Source organism: Acipenser ruthenus, chromosome 16 (assembly GCF_902713425.1).
Source record: "Acipenser ruthenus chromosome 16, fAciRut3.2 maternal haplotype, whole genome shotgun sequence".
In the NCBI taxonomy this organism is placed as follows: domain Eukaryota; kingdom Metazoa; phylum Chordata; class Actinopteri; order Acipenseriformes; family Acipenseridae; genus Acipenser; species Acipenser ruthenus.
Window position 1 is genome coordinate 16,416,752 of NC_081204.1, and position 22,160 is coordinate 16,438,911.

The 22,160-nt window shown below is 40.9% G+C and overlaps 1 protein-coding gene across 14 annotated transcripts in view; it reads left to right on the forward strand.

The window, feature by feature from the left end:
- LOC117412360 (sarcolemmal membrane-associated protein) overlaps window positions 1-22,160 on the forward strand; it is an 87,603-nt gene that overhangs the window by 59,390 nt on the left and 6,053 nt on the right. For 10 of the 14 annotated variants that reach the window (XM_034906235.2, XM_034906237.2, XM_034906234.2 and 7 more), the window contains 7 exons: window positions 625-684; window positions 4,047-4,127; window positions 4,480-4,539; window positions 17,440-17,565; window positions 18,357-18,431; window positions 18,997-19,302; window positions 20,719-20,836. In XM_034906235.2, coding sequence (XP_034762126.2) covers window positions 625-684; window positions 4,047-4,127; window positions 4,480-4,539; window positions 17,440-17,565; window positions 18,357-18,431; window positions 18,997-19,302; window positions 20,719-20,836 — 826 coding nt within the window. The remainder of the gene's footprint in view (window positions 1-624; window positions 685-4,046; window positions 4,128-4,479; window positions 4,540-17,439; window positions 17,566-18,356; window positions 18,432-18,996; window positions 19,303-20,718; window positions 20,837-22,160) is intronic. The other 4 variants (XM_058988926.1, XM_058988924.1, XM_058988927.1 and 1 more) reach the window with 1 other exon arrangement.

A 22,160-nucleotide genomic window follows, 5' to 3' on the forward strand; every position in this document is an offset into this window, starting at 1 on the left:
ACAATCTAGAATCAGGGTGGATTTGCTGTACAGTATGGAGTGAACATACAGCTAAACCTTGCTATTAAAATGTAATAAAGGGTATCTTCTTACTTAAGGTACATGGTTGAAACATTTAACAAAGAATTTTACTAAATGTTATTTATTTTGTTTTTCTTCAGTGCAAACTGTTCTAATTTACGGTTTTATTTTCCAATAGTGTTTTTTTTTTTTAACTCAATGAAGTTCCATCATGTTGCATGTATGTTTTCTGAGGGTTTGCTCATTTACACCATGCAAGTCTATTAGAAGGGTAATTTAACAGGGCTTTGTTTGGATACTGCAGGTGATGGCTTTAATACTGAATGCTGGGGCAGGCTTAACACTGCAGTCAATAGAAACAAATTAGAACTGTAAAAAGTGGCTTTTATTGAAAACTAGCCTTGAAGCAAGCTTTCACTTAATCTCTGAACTTCTGCAGTTAACAGGCAAGCAAGTTAGCAAGGTGGTGGGTTTTGTTACAGCGTGTAGCTGTTGGAGCAGCTGAACCCCAGTGAGAAAGCTGATGTATATAGTTAACTTTAGAGAGGCATGTACATAGAAATGCTTGTCCCGTACAACATCGGTGTTCTTTTCTTTCACCAGCCAAGCTTATAGACGATGGGCATCGGATGAAAGTTATGGAAGAAACCAAGCTTTTGAAAGGTTTGTGGTGAAGTGAACTTCTTTTAATGTCTGCTGTGAAGTGAAACACAATTAAGATGCGTTTAAGGGGGAAATCTGCATGGACCAGCAAACTGGTAATATTTAGGAGTGTTTGAATACAGAAACAACAGAGAGAATGTGCTTTGTATGTTAATGTTAATATACAAGGCAATTGGAGCAGGGGTCACTGCTCAATTGGGCATTAAAAATGATTTTTTAAGTTAAGGATTCGAAATGGAAAACAAAAAAATATGTACATTTTTCATGGAACAAACAAAAAACGGAACAACTAATTTATTATGTTTTGGAACAAAAATATATTCAAGGTTTTGTTTATCGGTTAAGAACGTTTTTTTTTTTTTTCATTCCCTTTCAGCCTGTTCTCTCTGTCTCTCTCCATTGTTTTCAAAAATACAGTAATTTGAAAAAAGCGCTCTTCCCATGGCCTTACACCTCAGTGGTCAACGACAAAACATTACATCACAGCCAGCTAATGAAATTCAACATTACATTTAGCTTGCTTTTTCAGAGCAGCCAGAATCAAAATTCAAATCGCACTATATTTGCCTTGCGTTCAGGCTTCCACCTTGCGGCGGCTACATGCTGGGTCCACGTAACGTGTTCAGTCTTGTATTCACTCAAAATAAACAGGTACTTTTAACTTATTAAGTTATGTACACAGAAAACAAGCTGTACAGGTATGTGTGGCAAGTGAAGCGCTTTGTTAATAATCAGAGGTTTTTAACAATTCATGATTTAATTGCTAGTGTTTCATATTCATTGTTATATCCAAAAGAAGTATGTAGAAAAGTTGCACGTGTGTACATGTTACATTTGTGGTATGTCTTACTGTGGAACGTGCATACCGATGACAACAATGTTCCCCTTGGTGCTTAATAATAGAGCGTTCACATGTTAATTGGAGAGGATCGTTTTCTGCATATCATCTGTTTAAAACCGAGTAGCTGTGCAATAAGAAATGTGTAGATTATGGTAAATATATAATGCTTTGAAGAGATGTTTGTCACAAAGTTTTTGTTGGTATTACATTTCAAATATATGGCAGATGTGTTGAGCCCTGGACATTTGTTTTTATTTTTATTAAGTTAAAAGCATCACAAAGTTGAAAAGTGGAACAGAACGGAGAAAGAAAAAGTGGCATATTTGATGGAGCCATGATCTCGATTAGCTGCATAGTTAGCTGCTAGTTTATTTCAGACAAACATCACATTTAGTTATTGAGTTGAATGTAGGATGCTAACCCACCGAGATTGTTGGGAAATGTCACCGTTTTGAATTGTTTAAAAACAAAAAAAAAATTGTGAACTCGAACTGAGGCAAAAAAGAGTTGCAACGGAGAAAAGAAAAAATCAGAGGACTGCTGTTATTTTCTTTTAAGACTGCAACATAGGCATTGTTTGTATAGACAGAAAGTAAGTGCATTTATGATACAGACAGATAACTTGGTACACTGTTAATTCGAGAAAATGAAGACCTATGAACACAATACAATAGCTTTTGGCTAGAAAAAAATGAACTGGTATTACCAGTATTTCATTTCATTCAATCAGCTGTTCAGAACTTTCAGAACCAGAGCCAAAAAATCTGGTTCGGATCTCTGGGTGTCCTACAAGCTAGGGTATAGTGGGGGAAAAAATAAATAAAAACTCTAGAAAAGGTGTACAGTAGTCATTTTAAGTGCACAAATGCATTTAATCTTATCCAGCAAATTAGGTTTTACAACTTTATATGATCAGGAAAATAACTTGAATATTATTAATGTATAAGGTTCCTCGCTGCCACTGAATTGCATCCCAAGTGCATGTACTGAATATTAGTAAATGGTAACCACTACATGCAGGTAAAGCACCTGTCTTCTGTAGTTGATCTGTAAATTAAACGTGTCCTGTGCGTTTCTCCGGTAAAGTATTCTATTGCATGTGGTATTGCAATATGTCTGTGCTGGAGATTCCCTTGGGTTCTCACTCACACAAGGGCTTGCGTTTCTAACTGGGGCAGTTATTTTAGTACACTTCTCAAGCCCTCTGTCACCTGAGTTACAAGAACTGGGTGACACCAAAAAAAGATTTTCTAATGCAGTTTTCCAAGATGCTGTACAAGGACAGTTCTTTAACACTTACAAAGCCAAACGTATGGTTATAAAACTTTCATCATCTGTTTCTATCTTTCAGCATGCTATGATTTGTGCTTCTGCCATCATCAAACCTAATAGGTGACAGTGAAATCCCAAGCTGCAATCAGATCTCTTGATGGCAGTTTGCAGTCAGTTTATACTTCATGATGATCCAACTCTGCTGGGCTTTGTTCAAACGCCACTTTTTATTTGTGCAATTTTCAATTCCCCTTTTATTAGTTGGAATCAAAATGTTACAAATGTTAATACAGCTGAGTGGCATCAGGATCCTGAATGTTATTCATTTTGTAGGCATGCAGCACGTTTGTTGCTCTTTTTGCCCCACTCCAACCCTCAGCTCTTTCTTGAACAGATCATTTTCCCCATCTGAAAACGCACAAGTTTTAAATAAAAAATCCATATCAGACGTGCAGTGATAACACTAGATGTAGAACAGCTCAGTGGTATATGTGTGTGTTTTTGTTTTTTTTGTTTAGTTTTGTTTTTTTATCCTCCCAAAATTGTTTTCATCCAGGATCTGGTACCATGTTGAATGTCTGCAGTCCTAAGTTGGGATGCTTCTCTACTCAGGGATACAAAATATATTTAAGCCAAGGGGCCAGGGTAAAACCAGAGAGAAATGCTCTAGTCATTGTATGTATATGTAGAATACTAGTACAGTGGTATATGGCTAATAGAACAAAACACTTTATAAAAAGACTTCAACAATGAAGTTGAATGGTCCTCTGCAATTTAATTTCAGCTACTATTTTTTTAGTTCCATTTCCTGGCGCTGATATCCCTGTATGGAATAAAGAGGGTCTCCACTTTTCTCGAAGCATAGCTCTTGTGGGGCACTGTTGTGGGTTAGCTTTGTGAACAACTAGTTCTTACATCAGCGTCCAACTGGCAGGGAAACAGCTGAGCTCCCTGAACTATTTTAGCAGGCAGCTGAATTCCCCATTGGAAGTGAAGATCGGATATGTGACCATGTGTGGTGAATAGAAGCACAGAATCTGTAACAAGTAGGGAGAAACCATTCATTACAACAGGAGGGGAAAAAACTAAGTTGGGAAGAGAAGTCTGTTTTAAAAGACTCCTATGTGCGTGGATAGCACTCTCTTTGATAACGGTAAAACTGTGAAAGTGAAATATAATAGCCTGGCAACCCAGATCAGGTTACAGAGCTGGCCACCCCTTCAGAGTGGTGTCTTCTATCTCTCCTTAGAAAACCAAGTAGATGCAAAGGAATCGGACATGTCAGACACACTCAGTCCCAGCAAGGATAAAAGCAGCGACGACACTACAGGTACAGTGCAGAATTTCACCTGTTATTAAACTAAGACATTGTTTGAATTGCATTGTAGTTTATCATCAATTCTTTAATCTTTTTCTGCTACTTTTTGTGCACCATTTGAATTGTACAGTAACAAATAGTTTTGCTATGATCTAACAATTATAGATGTCAGCAGGATAATGTGACTGATTCTAATTCAGTTCCGATTTTATGAAGCATTTGTTGGAAATATTTAAAATATTTTGCCTAATGTTCATCTCAACCAAACTGTAACTGAGAAGTAAAACTCAACATTAATGTTGAAAGTGTGGATCTTGTGTCCCTCCTGTCCCAGCTCTCTCTAAGCTTTTCATTTCTGTTGCAGACGGTCAAATGGATGAACAAGAGCTGAATGAATCTCTGACGAAGGGTTCTCTATTAAAAGGTAATGCCAACCTACATTTCCATTATTAGTTTAACGGAACGATACTCAGCCCAGAATCTAGCTTTACTCAATCCAATGTGCACAGTACTCCGACTCTGCTCCTGTAGGTTCCATGCAGACCACACTTCCATATATTATTTTATTCAAACCTGCATGTTTTATTTACTATTTTATTATGACCTAGCTACAGGTCATAATAAAAATGTCTCCTCGAGTCATGCTGGGATTATAGAGCAGCCAGATATCTCGCAGGCTGTGGAAAATCTCCTGAGGAGAGCCGAGTTTATCCATCATGACTATATATGGTATTCTACTGGGAAACGCTCTTCTCGGGAACATTTAGGAGAACTCTGGCATTGACTTGATGATTCATCACGCAAACAAAGGGATCTCGTTCCTTGCATTTTTTTTTTTGGTAAATTATTTTCTGCACAGATTTGAATTGTTTTGTGTTCACACCAGTGATTTATTGCAAAGGCTTTTTGAAATGAGTAGAACATTGTGTTATTCTGGGTTCAGTGGAGAGTTCAGAGCAATTAACAGCCAATTAGTCAGGGGAAGCAGATCAAGCACTCCTCCTGAAGGCAGTGTAGCCTAAACATCCCGGACACACCAACACATTCGATCATACAGTAAACTGCAAAGGAGATTTAGTATCTTAAAGCGCTGGGACAAATATTTAAATATTCCAACAATTACTGATATGTATTTAGTGGCAAAAATGACCCATGTTCATATTCGTTCATATAGCAGAATTTATAAATGACTGCCTCAAAGATACCATGCAAAGGAAACCAGTGCATCAACGAGGTCTGAAATAAATGACACATTCTACTGTACAGAAGTGTTTCACTCCTTTCTTAATAGGGAGTTCCCATAGAATCATTCTTTATAACTGATTGACCAGCCCAATGACTGTAACCCATTGAGCATGCCAGCTGCCATAGTCACTCCTCATTTATAAGCTCATGAATGTGCTGACATCACATACAACACAGTATTGGATTGCAGGCACATTTCTTTTTAATTCATATTTGGAAGAACGTTTACAGAACCCCTTCTCTCTTTCTCTCTGACACACTGTAAAACACCTGCTAGTATTTCTATAATGTCCACATAGGAAAAGCAAAACAAACATTTGCATTTTGACGAAGTTTTTCCACTCCTTGGGATCTAGTTTTGTTCATTCATTTAAAAAATGTCTACACTGACAGCAAGGTAGACTGCCGTATTTATAAGTCTATTGCTGCTAGAAGTGCTTGTCACAGTAAACTACATTTCAGTGGCCTGATGTGACTATTTACCTCTGTGCTTTTATGACCTCTTTCATTTATTAAGGTCAAAGTATGCTGTAGTAATCAAACTTTTCTGTAAATACACCTTAGTATTTCCGTTTTTTTTAAAATTACATTTCCTTTCATATTGCATGTCGCTTCAAATGAATATTTAACTTGAATGAAGGAGCATTTCCAACACAACTTAATAAGAGGGAATGGATAAGCCCAGCTGCTAACAGGACAGCCTGTGTGTCATGTACTGACTGGGACCGTTCTGGGCTGGTATAACTTTAGAAGTCTGCAGGTTCAGGTTCTGAAACTGGGATATAAAACACCATTGCCACCGTATGTGGACGGTTGTCATTAAACTTTGAAGTAAAACTCTAAAGCCTGGTATACAAACATGTCTGTCTTTGATTTGTTACCTCTGCGGTTGATTGTGTGTTTCTTAAGTTAATGAAGGGTGTTCTGCTAATACTTCCCCCAGTGATGATGCATGTTTCCTTTACAGAAGCAATCCGATCAATTCATTTTCGGTGTGGATTGCTGTGTGTCAGTTTTACAGCTGCTCTGTGTGCCCGTGATCCTTGTAGCTGCACTAAACTGTCAATATGGAACTCTGCTTCTCACTTTGTCAGATCATTTAACAGAGCTGTGTCAAGTTTTATCATGTTACTAGAAAATGCAGAGGCATGCTGTACAGTGTCATACACCTGTTTGCTGGTCATGTTCAATATTTTGTTACCAGCTGATGAAAACTGGCCATGAAAGGAAATACTTCTTTAGCAATTATTGACCTGTAAATAGAAAACCACTGCTTGTTAAATGAAGCCTGTAATCCCCCACTTGGCCTTATACTGAAAATACCAAACTGGTTAGACTATTGATTGAAACAGATCAGCAATAGCTTATTCATGGCCATGCATCACCCCAGTCATAATCTGAGAAGCTGAAAGATGAGGCAGAGGGCTTTGGAGCAGCAGAAGGATGTGGTTGACTAGAAGATTCATAATTAGTGATAGCTGACTGGACCACCTAGCACACAGAACTCGCCACCCAAGTCTGATTTAAATCAGGTTTCCGTATACAGACTGTAATAAAATAGTGACAGTTTATTTGAAACTGTGGTGTTGAGACAGTTAGTCAATTTGAGTTCAGCTCTTAGACCCTGATCATTTATTGGAAGTACAACAGTGTATCAATCAAACTGAATGTTTGTCTAGGGTGCGTCTGTTCCCTTTTAACTGAAAAAAAAAACATTGCAAATTGTGCAAACATTCTAATAAGCAAGTCCTTTAACTGTGGAAACAGCCCAGTGGAAATTCCTGTATTCTTCCTGTCCTTTCTACTTGTTGCCAGTGTTTGTTTCTGTGATGAGGTCATGTCTTCTGCGAGCAGCTGATAAAGAACAATGGGACTTGGCTTCTAACTGGTGACCATTTGTGGTGGTGACTCCTTCGGATCCTTATCGTATGCCAGCGAAAGTCGAAAACTTAGTGCCAGGGGGGTGGGGGGTATAATCTTCAGCTCCTGACCAAATGCTTTGGCGCGCATTGTTTGTGTGGGCACGAACATTCTGCAGCCCTGAGGGGGACTAGAATCTTTTGTCCTGTACCTGTGTTTTAATTGATCCATTAATGTCTAGATATCATTTGGCATCATCATTTTACCTACGATAGTTTCATGCAGATTCTTAAAGCCAAAGGAATCTCAGCGTTCTTGATGTTTTAAGACCCTAGTTTATACCATGAGAAAACAAATGAAATTGGCAGTTTTTTTTACGCAAGTCCAGCCCAGCGTTTGTCTAGTGATGAAATGAAAGATCTGTGACGTGGCTTCTCTGCCTTTTTATTCATGCCCCATCACAGCAGAGTTCAGTTTCTATTTCTTTTTTTCACATTTTCACATAAAAAAGCAAAAACTGTAAATGGTTTATTAAAATATGAACTACTACAAAATGAAGAAGTATACCATTTTTTATTGCAGTGATGTAGACCATATGTTCTGTGAAGCTCATATCTCAAAATAAATACTGAAAAGATTGTAGAATACAAGATATCCAGTCTATTGTAATTCCAGTGATATTTAACAGGGGGCGCACTTTGTCAATTTTTGTTCTATCACCCTGTGGCTTTTCAACGTGCAAAAAAAATCATTCCAGTACAGTATTTCATCTCAAATACATGTTACTAATGTTGCTTTGTACATTCTACACCAAGATGTACAATATTAAAGTACAGTGTGCTGCTGTTCGATCCTCAGTGTCCTTTTCCGTTGTATTAAGTTCTTCCTCTCTGGTGTGTTTGCACTCTGTACTGCTTGCTCTGTTTCTGTCCTCTGTAACACCACCTTTCAGGCCCCTTGGTTGAGGCCAGGGCTTCCAGCAGACATGCGAGAGAACTGTGAGTGTAACTGTACTCTCTGTGTGTCGAAAGCGCTTCACGTTGAGAACAGTATTTGAATGCACAGCAGGTGGGTTTTAACCTGGAGTGGGTGATAGCCAGGGTTGGGGGTCAATTCCTGTTTTTCAAAACAGATACAGTGCGGTACTTTCATGGCTCATGGTGCAAAGGAACAGCAAGTAAAGTTTGTTGTGGGGGAGGGGGGACAATTCAAAACATGTACATTTTGCAAATAGTTGTGAAAAGTTCAAAAGCTTTGAAAACTTCGAGAAATGTCAACCAGAATGGAAAGAGGATCATTATAAGGGAGTTCTAAGTAAAGTGGATGGACATTTTGGCTAATGCCTTAATCAGTACACTGGTCTGTTGTACATGTGTCTGCTGGGTTTACCTCTGATTCAGTACACCTGGAAGGATCTTGTCTTTCTTTCAAGGACGGGTGGCTCTATTTATAGAAGCTCATCTCCTCCTGTTTAACACAATTAAGGACAGGTTTTAATAAGCTCATCTCCTGGGTAATTTAATCATTTCAAGGTTTTTATAATAGCTCTTCATGTTACAATAATGTAGAACACCACCAGTGCAAAATTAATAGTTGGCATTAAAGAAAGAGCCACCATGAGACACTGAGCCGACCATCTACCAAGGAGCTGAAGCTTTGTGAGCAGGAGCTTACTGCAGTCTAATCTGCATACAGCATATTTGAAGAGTATATAGAGGATGGGTGAATCACATTTTCAGAACCTGATTGAAGCCGTACCCTTGTGTGCTACCCTAGGTTCTTGTGGGAGGCAGGGTAGGGCTGGCCTAGATAAACAATTCCAGTTTAGAATTTCTTATTGCGTGATCTTTAAGGGATTATATCTTTCAATGATGTATCGCTGAGATGACGTTCTGTAAAAGGAACATTGAGCATCACATTACTTCTATTAGTAACACAGCCAGTGTAAGCCCTGTAAAAAGCAGAAGGATTTTCCTAATATTTACAGTGGCTCTCAAGTATTGACCCCCCTTGGACTTTTCCACATTTTATTGTGTTACAACATGGAATTCAAAATTGATTTAATTAGGAGTCTTTCACAAAAAAGTCCATAATGTCAAAGTGAAAAATAAAATCTACAAATTGTTCTAAATTAATTACAAATATAAAACAGAAAATAATTGATTGCATAAATATTCAACCCTGTCTTTAGAAGTCACATAATTAGTTGAATGGAGTCCAGCTGTGTGCAATTAAGGTGTTTCACATGATTTCAGGTTAAATACACCTATCTCTGGGAGGTCCCACAGTTGGTTAGTACATTTCCTAACAAAAACTACATCATGAAGACAAAGGAACATTCAAAGCAAATCCGGAATAAGCTTCTTCAAAAGCAACAATCAGGCGTAGGATATAAGAACATTTCCAAGGCATTGAATATCCCCCGGAGCACAGTAAAGTCCTTTTTTTTTTTTTTTTTTTAATTTAGTCGTTGCCAATTAGTTTTTATTATTTTCTCCCCAATTTGAAATGCCCAATTATTTTTTAGGCTCAGCTCACCGCTACCACCCCTGCGCTGACTCGGGAGGGGCGAAGATGAACACACGCTGTCCTCCGAAGCGTGTGCCGTCAGCCGCCCGCTTCTTTACACACTGCGAACTCACCGTGCAGCCGCCTCAGAGCTACAGCGTCGGAGGACAATGCAGCTCTGGGCAGCTTACAGGCAAGCCCGCAGGCACCCGGCCAGACTACAGGGGTCGCTGGTGCGCGGTGAGCCGAGGACACCCTGGCCGACCTAACCCTCCCTCCCCCCGGGCGACGCTCGGCCAATTGAGCGCCGCCCCCTGGAAGCTCCCGTCCACGGTCGGCTGTGGAATAGCCTGGACTCGAACTCGCGACGTCCAGGCTATAGAGCGCATCCTGCACTCTAGCGAGTGCTTTTACTGGATGCGCCACTCGGGAGCCCCCCGTAAAGTCCATTATTAAGAAATGGAGAGAATATGGCACAACTGTGAATCTGTCTAGAACAGGCAGTCCTCAAAAACTGAGTATCCGGGCGAGAAGGGCACTAGTCAGGGAGGCCGCCAAGAGACCTATGGCAACTCTAAAGGAGTTACAGTCTTCCACAGCTGGGCTGGGAGACACTGTGCATACGGCAACAATCGCTGGGGTGCTTCACAAAACTGGCCTTTATGGGAGAGTGGCAAAAAAGAAAGCCATTGTTGAAAAAAACTCACATCAAATCTTGGCTGGAGTTTGCCAGAAGGCATGTGGGAGACTCTGAGACCAAGTGGAAGAAGATTCTATGGTCTGAGACCAAAATAGAGCTTTTTGGCCTCAACACTAAGCGCTATGTTTGGCGCAAGCCTAACACCGCACATCATCCTGAGAACACCATCCCTACCGTGAAGCATGGTGGTGGCAGCATCATGCTATTGGGATGCTTCTCTGCGTCAGGGCCTGGAAAGCTTGTGAAGATAGAGGGCAAAATAGATGCAGGAAAGTACAGAGAAATCTTGGAGGAAAACCTGCTGAAGTCTGCAAGAGACCTGGGACTTGGGAGAAGATTCATCTTCCAGCAGGACAATGACCCCAAACATACAGCCAAAGCCACACTGGAGTGGCTTAAAAACAAAAAGGTCAATGTCCTGGAGTGGCCCAGTCAAAGCCCGGACCTCAATCCAATTGAGAATATGTGGAAAGAGTTGAAAATTGCTGTTCACCAAAGGTCCCCATTCAACTTGACGGAGCTTGAGCAATTTTGCAAAGAAGAATGGGCAAAAATTGCAGTGTCCAGATGGGCAAAGCTGGTAGAGACTTATCCAAGTAGACTCATGGCTGTAATTGCTGCCAAAGGTGCCTCTACCAAATATTGACTCAAGGGGGTGAATACTTATGCAATCCTCACAGTCCCTTTGACAATGCTGTCATGTGAACATGCTCTTCAGTACAGCTGCTGGTGTGAATTAAGAACGTCTACAGCTAGTTTGGTGGCTCTCCAGGATAAAGAAAATCCACATTAAAACAGTTTGATCAAATGAGACTGCCTGGTTTTATCGATCACCGAATCTCATTCACTTGAAGCTGTTGTTGTTTGAAAAACAAAGTCCTGGGGCTTGGTTATGTGTTTATTCCCATAGATTATCAGTAGTGCCTGGAAGTTCGAACCATTCACACAAAGAGCAAACGTTCAAACACAGTTAAACCTACAGACACCAATTTTAGCTGCTGTGAAGAAGATACACCCAGTCACTTCCTATGCTGTATTTGACCTACAAGATAGGATGTGCTAAGGTTCCAGGAAGCAGCTTTAATGTGTCATGTTGCATAGTGTTAATAAGATGTAAGAGAATGTAGTTTGAAGCCTTAGTTCTCACCTCTTTAAGGGATACAGTACAATATGCAATGCGTGTATAACATTAGTTATTTAGTTATACTGGAGCCATACCAAAAGAAAATGTTACTGATTTCTTTCAGATTTTGAGTGTTTTCATCATTTTGTTGAATTAACTTCAATAGAGGCGGGCATGCTGCACTGTGAAGGGAATTAGAATTGCTTAGGTTACATTCCTGTCTGCTCAAGTCAGCATGGCTGAGATGGATGAGGTAAAATAGACTAAGACCGTCCTTGATTGCTGCTATCAGCAGGTAGGATTGAAAATAACAACCGGTTTCATTATTGGTGCATGGACATGATGATTGAGAGAGTTGCAGGAAAGCAGATGGACTGGGGGATGGCTGGCAACTGTAGTTTAAGAAGACAGAAATTAATGCACCTGCGGAAATCAAAGCAAAGATTTTATTATTTCTGTGCAAACGAGAGTGTCTGTATCGGCACAGGAAACTCCATGTGACATAATGTTCATTGTTCATTGCTAAGGCTACGATTTTGGCATGATAATGTTTAGTACATTTCACGGGCGAGGTGCGGCAAAAGAAAAACTACATTCGGTGACGGAAAGGTCACCAAATGTAGTTTTAACTCCAACATGCACAATCTTTTAAATAGCACACCAAAACCAAAATATAAAGACTATTTCTTTTGACTACTGACTAGTTTAAATGTTACTTTAGAGTACAAAACTTACAGTACATACTTCAGACTCTGACATCATTTCTTGTCGGAGGCGAGGGTCTCAGTACGACAAGTCGGAATTACGTCATCTACAGTGCTTCTTTTTTGGAAAGGCGTACAGCCTTAACAGATCGTCAACCCTTTCACCTGTCATTCTAAAATACCCAAAATAACTCTCGCTGTCACATACCCGCATCTCCCCAATTGATGTATGAAATTCTTCCTTTCGGGTTCACTGTTGGTTGAGAGGACGGATGTACCAACCAGTGCCAGCGCTAGAACATGCACGTTATTTTTAAGATGGCTGTGAACAAGACAGTAATCAATCAAGTAACAGTTTCTGGAGCTGGGTTTGAATCTTCCCAGTCTGGATGTTTTGGGGTAGACCATTGCTGTAACTTCACGGCACACAGAGGCTTAAGATACATGCTCTGATTTAATCAGTTCAAAGAAAACGTCAAGATTTAAAGTACATTGAAAGCGTTTCATTCACATTTCTAGAACATACAGTAATGTCTGGTTAAAACGAATGTAACTCTACTACAGGTGCAGGGCATCGCCATACTGTATCTAAATGGTAGTATTATGTGAGGGATGTATTGCTATAAAGTGACCCGTCTTTAATCTATGACTCTTCATAAATCATGCCAGTAGTGCTGTTATTGTGACCATGCAATTCAGTGATGTAATGTCAGTTTCAGTATTTGTGTGACCTAGTCTGCAGATGGCATTTAGTTACGGTTTGTTTTATTACCTCTAAAGTGTAAGGAGCATATGAACAGCACAAATTCAAAGTATGCTTTGTAATGTGTCTTGTGCCCTACTTGGGTTCTTTACGTATCCTAAAGGTTATAGAAGTGGAAAGCTGTCAATGTGGGTATCGCTGCACGATGCTTGTGAGATGTATGGCAAGTTGACCGAAGTGCTGACTTCCCCTGTATTATGTAATGTTTGAGGAATGTGCTCAGTGCTTCGTGCTGCCACAAAAAGAGTGTTCTACATTGGAACGGTGCAGACTAGTAATAGCATATCAATGACGTCTGCTCAGTAAATCTGTGAAGGGGTTTGTTTGTTTGGTTTTTTGTGCAAATGAGAGGAGGAAAAAAGCCCTCGATTGTTAGTTTCTCTGTAATTCTTTGATCATGAAAAGTTTTTTGTGTTGGTGTTTGTCAGGTTATGCTCCAGTAGCTAATTAAGGGCAGGGATAGACGGGAAATGATTAGTGAACATTAACAAAGTAACCACTGCTTTTCATAATGAAGTTGTCAGTTTTATTAATGGTTGGTTTTGTAGAGTGGGCCTGTTGCTGATTTTATAATTGTTTTGGTTTCAAAGGTTCCTGCACAATAGACATGTCTGTTTCTACTTTAAGTACAGTGCCTTGCGAAAGTATTCGGCCCCCTTGAACTTTGCGACCTTTTGCCACATTTCAGGCTTCAAACATAAAGATATGAAACTGTAATTTTTTGTGAAGAATCAACAAGAAGTGGGTCACAATCATGAAGTGGAACGAAATTTATTGGATATTTCAAACTTTTTTAACAAATAAAAAACTGAAAAATTGGGCGTGCAAAATTATTCAGCCCCTTTACTTTCAGTGCAGCAAACTCTCTCCAGAAGTTCAGTGAGGATCTCTGAATGATCCAATGTTGACCTAAATGACTAATGATGATAAATAGAATCCACCTGTGTGTAATCAAGTCTCCGTATAAATGCACCTGCACTGTGATAGTCTCAGAGGTCCGTTTAAAGCGCAGAGAGCATCATGAAGAACAAGGAACACACCAGGCAGGTCCGAGATACTGTTGTGGAGAAGTTTAAAGCCGGATTTGGATACAAAAAGATTTCCCCAGCTTTAAACATCCCAAGGAGCACTGTGCAAGCGATAATATTGAAATGGAAGGAGTATCAGACCACTGCAAATCTACCAAGACCTGGCCGTCCCTCTAAACTTTCAGCTCATACAAGGAGAAGACTGATCAGAGATGCAGCCAAGAGGCCCATGATCACTCTGGATGAACTGCAGAGATCTACAGCTGAGGTGGGAGACTCTGTCCATAGGACAACAATCAGTCGTATACTGCACAAATCTGGCCTTTATGGAAGAGTGGCAAGAAGAAAGCCATTTCTTAAAGATATCCATAAAAAGTGTCGTTTACAGTTTGCCACAAGCCACCTGGGAGACACACCAAACATGTGGAAGAAGGTGCTCTGGTCAGATGAAACCAAAATCGAACTTTTTGGCAACAATGCAAAACGTTATGTTTGGCGGAAAAGCAACACAGCTCATCACCCTGAACACACCATCCCCATTGTCAAACATGGTGGTGGCAGCATCATGGTTTGGGCCTGCTTTTCTTCAGCAGGGACAGGGAAGATGGTTAAAATTGATGGGAAGATGGATGGAGCCAAATACAGGACCATTCTGGAAGAAAACCTGATGGAGTCTGCAAAAGACCTGAGCCTGGGACGGAGATTTGTCTTCCAACAAGACAATGATCCAAAATAAAGCAAAATCTACAATGGAATGGTTCACAAATAAACATATCCAGGTGTTAGAATGGCCAAGTCAAAGTCCAGACCTGAATCCAATCGAGAATCTGTGGAAAGAACTGAAAACTGCTGTTCACAAATGCTCTCCATCCAACCTCACTGAGCTCGAGCTGTTTTGCAAGGAGGAATGGGCAAAAATTTCAGTCTCTCGATGTGCAAAACTGATAGAGACATACCCCAAGCGACTTACAGCTGTAATCGCAGCAAAAGGTGGCGCTACAAAGTATTACCTTAAGGGGGCTGAATAATTTTGCACGCCCAATTTTTCAGTTTTTTATTTGTTAAAAAAGTTTGAAATATCCAATAAATTTCGTTCCACTTCATGATTGTGTCCCACTTGTTGTTGATTCTTCACAAAAAATTACAGTTTCATATCTTTGTTTGAAGCCTGAAATGTGGCAAAAGGTCGCAAAGTTCAAGGGGGCCGAATACTTTCGCAAGGCACTGTATATACAGTTAGAACTGAAACACAGTATGTGCAAGTATGCTTTTCTCAGAAGGAAATAAAGTGACACAGGATCCCAATATATTTGAGATACAATGCAGTTCTTTTACTTTTCCTGAAGCTTTTGAAGTAGACAAGTTAATGCCTGTATGTGAATGCATGTCCTATAAACTGAAGCTTTTTATTTGAATCCCGTATGTATCTTCTTACATGGTAAACTTGTTAGTCCCAATGAAATGGTGAGCTACACGAAAGTCTGTCAACACTTTCACTGTCTTACTGTAGAACTAGCGACCTGTAAAAAGTGCTCACCCTGAACTGGGTGACCTGAGATCTTTCAAGCTGAAGTTGGCAAAGCAGCACAAGTTCATGGAGAGCTCGGTGCACCCCAGTTTGTTCCAGTGCCCACTTTCATTTGGGTTCTCAGAGTTTAATAAGGGTGTAATGATGCATTGTGTATCGATGAATTGTGATGCTTTCTTTGTGATGTAATGTAAAAAGGTTTGTCTCATTTGTATTGCGATACAAGACTAAAAGCAAACATAGCTCATAGTAATTTGCAGTGGTTCTTAATGAAGAATAAGTGTGTATCTCATTTTAACTACAAAATAGTCCTTCAATAAATGATCATTTGATCTTCTTGTGCATTTATATAATTAGCCCATCATGACCATCACGTGTATCATGACACAGATCCTATCGCAAGTGTCGTATCGTGACATTAGCTTATCATTACACCACTAGCTTTTAATAGTAAGGGTTGAAGTATAATCTCATTGGGGGAGAACATTTCGCCATCCCTCCCATTTTCTCCTTTGACCCCCTGTACAGTACAACATTGACATTTAAGAATGCTTCTTTTGGAGTGTTTGTAGCTGGCTCTTAACAGAATAACAACATTGATAAAAATGAAAAGGCTATGCTGGTGATGATTTCCAGATGTTTTATTTAATTATTTATTTATTATAAATTGTCGTTGCCAATGGTTTTTACCCTTTCTTTCTTTCTTTCTTTCTTTCTTTCTTTCTTTCTTTCTTTCTTTTTAAATTTAATCTTTGCCAATGGTTTTTACCCTGGTTTTCTCCCCAATTTTGGAAGGTCCAATTATTATTATTTTTATCCTGGTTCACCGCTGCACCCCCCTGGCGACTCGGGAAACAGAGGCTGAAACACACGTCCTCTGAAATGTGTTCCTGCCAATTCATCATTTTTCGCACTGTGGATCCACAGCGAAGCCACCAGACCTATTGTGCCAGAGGACAACACAGATCTGAATGGCTCCACTGCAGACCCGCAGGCGCCCTATCAGCCACAGGGGTCGCTGGTGCACGGTGAACCATGGATTGCCCTGCCGACCCAAGTCCTCTCTACCCGGAGCGGCGCTCGGCCAGTTGTGCGCTGCCTCCTAGGAACCCCCAGTCTCGGTTGGCAGTGACATAGCCTGGATTCGAACCTGCTATCTCCAGGGTATAGGGCACATCCTGCACTCCATGCAGATAGCCTTTACTGGATGCGCCACTCAGGAGCCCCCTCATTTGCCATTTTACCTTATTTACCTGATCTGTCATGGCTTTGAACAATTACGTAAATTTTATGAATTCTTTACATAGTGTTATTATGTAATTGTTGTATCATCTTGTAAAGTAATTATACGTTGCACAAAATAATTCCATACATTTTACCTGCTGTTTTTACAGTAGGTCTCAATCTGCAGTTTTGTTAGAAACACATGTTCTAGAACATGATATCGGGTACGTTGGTTCCCAGTCTTTCAGAATTGGACATTTGAGCCCTATGTTTCAAATGGAATTGCACAGCAGGAAAGATCAATGGATTTATTGTTAGTGTCAGTTACTTTAATTTATGCTGCTGTGTCAGTCAGGTCACGCCTGAAAATGAGATTTTAAATTTGTTTGTTTATTACCTGGTTAGTCAGTGGTTGTGTTCTGTGTGTGTCTCCCTGCACAGTCAGTGGCTATGTTAGGGTTAGGGCAGTGTTCTGTGTGTGTCTCTCTGCACAGTCAGTGGCTGTGTTCTGTGTGTGTCTCCCTGCACAGTCAGTGGCTGTGTTAGGGTTAGGGCAGTGTTCTGTGTGTGTGTGTCTCCCTGCACAGTCAGTGGCTGTGTGTTGTCGCCCCGCTGATCTGTACCTGCCTGTTTCTTTGCAGATGAGCTTCGCCGTGTGAACCTGGAGCCTGGGGACAGCGAGCAGGTGATCGAGCACTTGCACAAGGAGCTGGTGGAAGCGCAGGAGCTAGCCAAGAGCGGCAAACACAAGTGTTTAGAACTGCAATGTGAGTGCTCTCAGGATCTTCCTTTTGAGTTAGTCTGCATACACTGTTCCTACATTGACTGTTTATGAGAGACCTGAACACGTGCTGATTTTACTTGCTGAAATGTGTGGCATGCCACAACATACACCAGCTCTTCTCCCCCTCCTTCTAATTCAAACCGTTAGTGTGTGGGAGCCATGTCTTAGTTTAGTGTAATTGTCATGTTTTTGTTTGTGTGTTTGTCATCAATGAATTCTACCAGTACTGAGTAACACAATCCATAGCTGTTTTACACAAAGGTGTGAAAGGTACTTCCCTCATGTAAAAGCAGCCTGGTGCCTCCTAGTCTAGTCCAGTGGACTCCTGCTGCACAAGGCAAGTTTTCCGGGCTGTACGTGTTTCTGACCATTGTTACCTGACAAAGCAGCCCCCTGTTGTCAGCAAGAATCGCAAACTGCATTCAAAAGCATTTCTAAACACCTACGTTTTTAAGAATTCCTCAGTACAAATCAAATGTAACCCAACATCATTTTGACTGGTTTGCATCCCGAAGTCGAGTTTTTTAAATGTGTTGATGTCAGCAGGCTGAGCACACCTCAGGCACTGAAGGTTTATCCCTATTCTTCTAATTCAGCTCAGAGGTAGTTCCTTTTGTGCATGTTGAAGTGTTTTCCGAGGTGTCGTGTGCAGTGTGTGTGTGTGAGCTGAACCTACCCTGTCCTGGTTCTGTGGTCCTGTGGGGGGGTGCAGTGGGACATCAGGGGGGCCCCTGTCGGCTCCAGTCAGACTCATCTCCCTGTGCTTTGGTGCAGCGCTGCTTGAAGAGGAGAGACGAGCGAGCAAGCAGCAGACTGAGAACTCCACCAAGCAGATCCAACTCCTGCAAGGTCGGTCTGTCGCACTCTTTGTTTGTCACTAAGCTGCTGTGACATCTAGGGCATCAAAACACCAAAGCACAAAGCAAACGTTTAGATTGTTATCAGTAGATTTATCCTTCAGGATTTGAAAGAGGGAAATTTAAGTTAGTATTTACAGAAGCTTTTTATTTTATTTAAAATCTGAATATAATTAATACTTTGTGTCAATTACCATGTATAATCTAATTTGTATTTTGCATGTACCTATATGTACTTATGGCTGTGTTTTTTAAAATAAATATATATATATATATATATATATATATATATATTAATTATAAAAGACACATTTTTTAATTAGAGTTTGATGTTTATTAACAAGGAATGTATTGCAGTTCAATTGCACAGTACTAGTGTAAGGTTTCTTCTAAATAAATGCCTTAGTTGCTATAAATGTATTCATTATTTATAATGGCTCCTTGAACTAAAGCATTGCCAGTGTATTTTAGTTGCTAGTAGTAGTGTAAGCAGCAGTTTATGATGCACAGATTTGAACAGTGAGACTAATCTGGCACCGCTGCCCTTGCCCCCCCAGCCCAGCTGCACAAGCTGCAGGCAGACGTTGCCACACTGCGGGAGGAGAAGGAGAATGACATCAGCAGCACTCGTGAGGAGCTGTCCCAGGCCCAGGAGGAGGTGAGCGTGATGAGGAGAGCCATGGAGGCAGCCACCTCGGAGCGCGAGCGCGAGATCACAGCCCTGCAGGAGGACCTGAGCATGGTGCGGGAGGAGCTGGAAAAGTGGCGCGCGGCTGCCTCCCAGTACGAGGCTGAGATAACCAGCCTGCAGGCCAGCTTCCAGCAGCAGAGTCGGCAGAGGGAGAAGGCTGCCGAGCTGCAAGGTAAACGCACTTGTTATAGGGCGGCCCATTGTACCGCGGAACAGGTCGTGCCTCCCATGTGCCCCATGATGCCATTACACCAGCACTTGTATTCTCATTATAAGATGCAACACAAATTTCACAGTCCCTTACCTATGGCTCACAGCTGTGAAAGCTCTGTATATACAGCCTGATAATTACCAGTATGGGTGACCAAAGGAAAGTATTTCCGCACTGAACACAAATGTTTACCTTCACAATTAGAAAACCTTACAGGTGTTAACTTCCCTGTGTAGTGTCTAGTGGTTTAACTTCCCTGTGTAGTGTCTAGTGGTTTAACTTCCCTGTGTCTAGTGTCAAAATCTTACCAATTTATCAGGGAGGTAATTCACTTTCACAGTAGGTTGTAACAACATGTTTGTTTTTTGTATGGGTAATTAGCCAAATGCTTATGAACCTTTTTCATCCTGGATTTCTGTGTTACATACTGCATGCAAGTCCATTTGTATTTCAGACTGGAATCAAGCATAGCAAGAGACTCAATCTTAACCCTTTGTGTTCCTATGTCGGACCAGGTCCGACATTACAATTTTCCCTTTCTGGTCCGATGTCAGACCCTGTCCGTAATCAATAAAAATACGTAAAACTCAGGTTTCTAGTTGTTTTTTCTCCGGAAAAAGACGAGAAAACCATTCAATGGCCGAGTGAGACCGATAGGAGCCGAGAGAAGCCAAAAAAAAAACCCAAAAGGGCGGATCTGAGCAATACACATAGCCCCGGCACCACAGAGATAACACAGGCCTAAACAAACAAGATAGCTGCTTCTGCATCCAGCGCTCAAAGAATATCACAAACATTTGCAGAGCTTTTTGAGATGTTACAGTAATAAAATAATGGCTTGGATCGCATTATTGAGGCATTTGGTGATAAAACGAGTGATCAGGAGATGATTTATCGGTATGCACGACTATGAAGAGGTATGTGAAAAATACACCGAACAAGGGGTGGGGCGGGGCTGGAGATGGAGTACTGAGTGTCCTGTTGATATGCAGTGCCTTTTTAAACCTGTTTTACTGTGAAAAAAAAAAGCACGTCTAAAATAAACTCCACGTGTGAAAATAAATTGGACCTGACGTGCCTGAGACGCGCTGAATAAGTGGACCGCAAAGGGGTTAAGGGGCATCCAGGACAGAGCAGTTGTAATTTGCATTATATTAAAATAATCTTGATGCTTGTGTGCATGTTTCTTGAAGCAAATCACTTTGACCTATTTTTAAAGACATTTAACCTCTTACCAAATCTCTTAAACTGTTTCAATTAATTTTCCACAAAAAGGAAAGAATGTCAGTCCAAGTTCTCTGCAGAAAGTTTAGGGTAGAATTAAGGACTGGGACTTTGCCCAAACAGTAAAAACAATGACATGCTGTTTTGTTTCAGATGAGCTTGAGAGGCTCCAGAAGGAGTGTGCGACTCTGCAGGGTGAGTGCGCTTCCCTTCAGGAGGAGAAGGCCCCCCTCGTGGGGAAGCTGCAGAGCCTGGAGAAGGAGCTCGACAGGCAAGTCCCTCTGCGTTCATACTGTGTCCAGCATGCAGCCTCTAATGACATCTTATACAGTACTTCATTGTGATGCACTTCATAGGAAACAACATGTTTTTTTTTTCTTAAATGTGTAATTTCAGACTTGAAAACACAAGCCATTCACTCTACTAGGGTATTTTAAACAGCAGGAACTCGTCCAAGACGGACACTTACAGAGAACCTCTTCAGGGAGTACTTGGGGACGATAGAGGATGCATTCAGTTCATAGCGGAGGAAAGCTCTATTTGTGAAGGGGGAGATACCAACCTCAGTACTGCTTTATGAAGGATCTGTCAATAGGTGGAGAACGTGCTACATGCTGCTGTTTTTATGGCTCTCGTTCCAATGAGTCAAATCTGTTAAAAACAGCAAAGTTCCCGCGGTAACTAGAGTACGTTGTCACAAAACAACCTGAAACTTGGCAGAAAGTTCGACAGACCTGAGGTCCAGAACCCTATTGACCAGCAGCTGGGTCTCGCTGGTCCCTGTGCAGCCGGCTCTTCCTGAAGTCGGCGCCTCATGATTAATGACCCTGCTCTGCTGTAAAGCTCTGGCAAGATGCCGCCTTGTGAACAATGCAGTTCCCATAATCAAATATATTTTCTTAGCTCATTGTTCTAGGGATTGATTGGGTCTTAAAACATTGTGGTCTGTGTTGAAATGCTGTGCAGCGGCAACCTGCAGTGAACTAGACATGCTCCTGAAGAATGGCTTAATGTGTGTGTGATCTTATCACGTTTCCTTTTATACAGACACTCTTACTTCATTTTCAAGGAATGCGTTGGTTCAGTGCAACACAAGTCCTGCTAATGTTTTACAAAAAACACTTCTTCACTGTCTGAGTTTTTATTTTTAGCTGTAGATTTCTTTGTGCTAGTTTCTTGAGGAAATGGTACATATTGATTGTGTTTATGTTCATTGCACTTGAATCCTTATTGATCCAGGGGGTTGATAAGGTAAAACAGCTGACATTGTGCTGCTTTCACTGGTTACATCCCCCAATATGAATACAGTACCGCTGGAATGAGTGCTTCATTAACTATTGATGGAGCTATTCTGCTTTGGCATACACAATATATTGAGCCTATCCCTATCTGTAAACCTCATAGCATGCCTCGGAGGCTTTGAAATAAATGATAACCTTCCCTTTTTGTGACATACATATTGATGTGTGCTTCAGAACAATGAAGATTAACATTCAGAATGAATGCTTCTGGATGATATTTTAGTTACATTCAGACAGTTTTTTCAGCTGTACAAATACAGTGCAGAGACCGTGACGCTGGTTTTATTACAATAA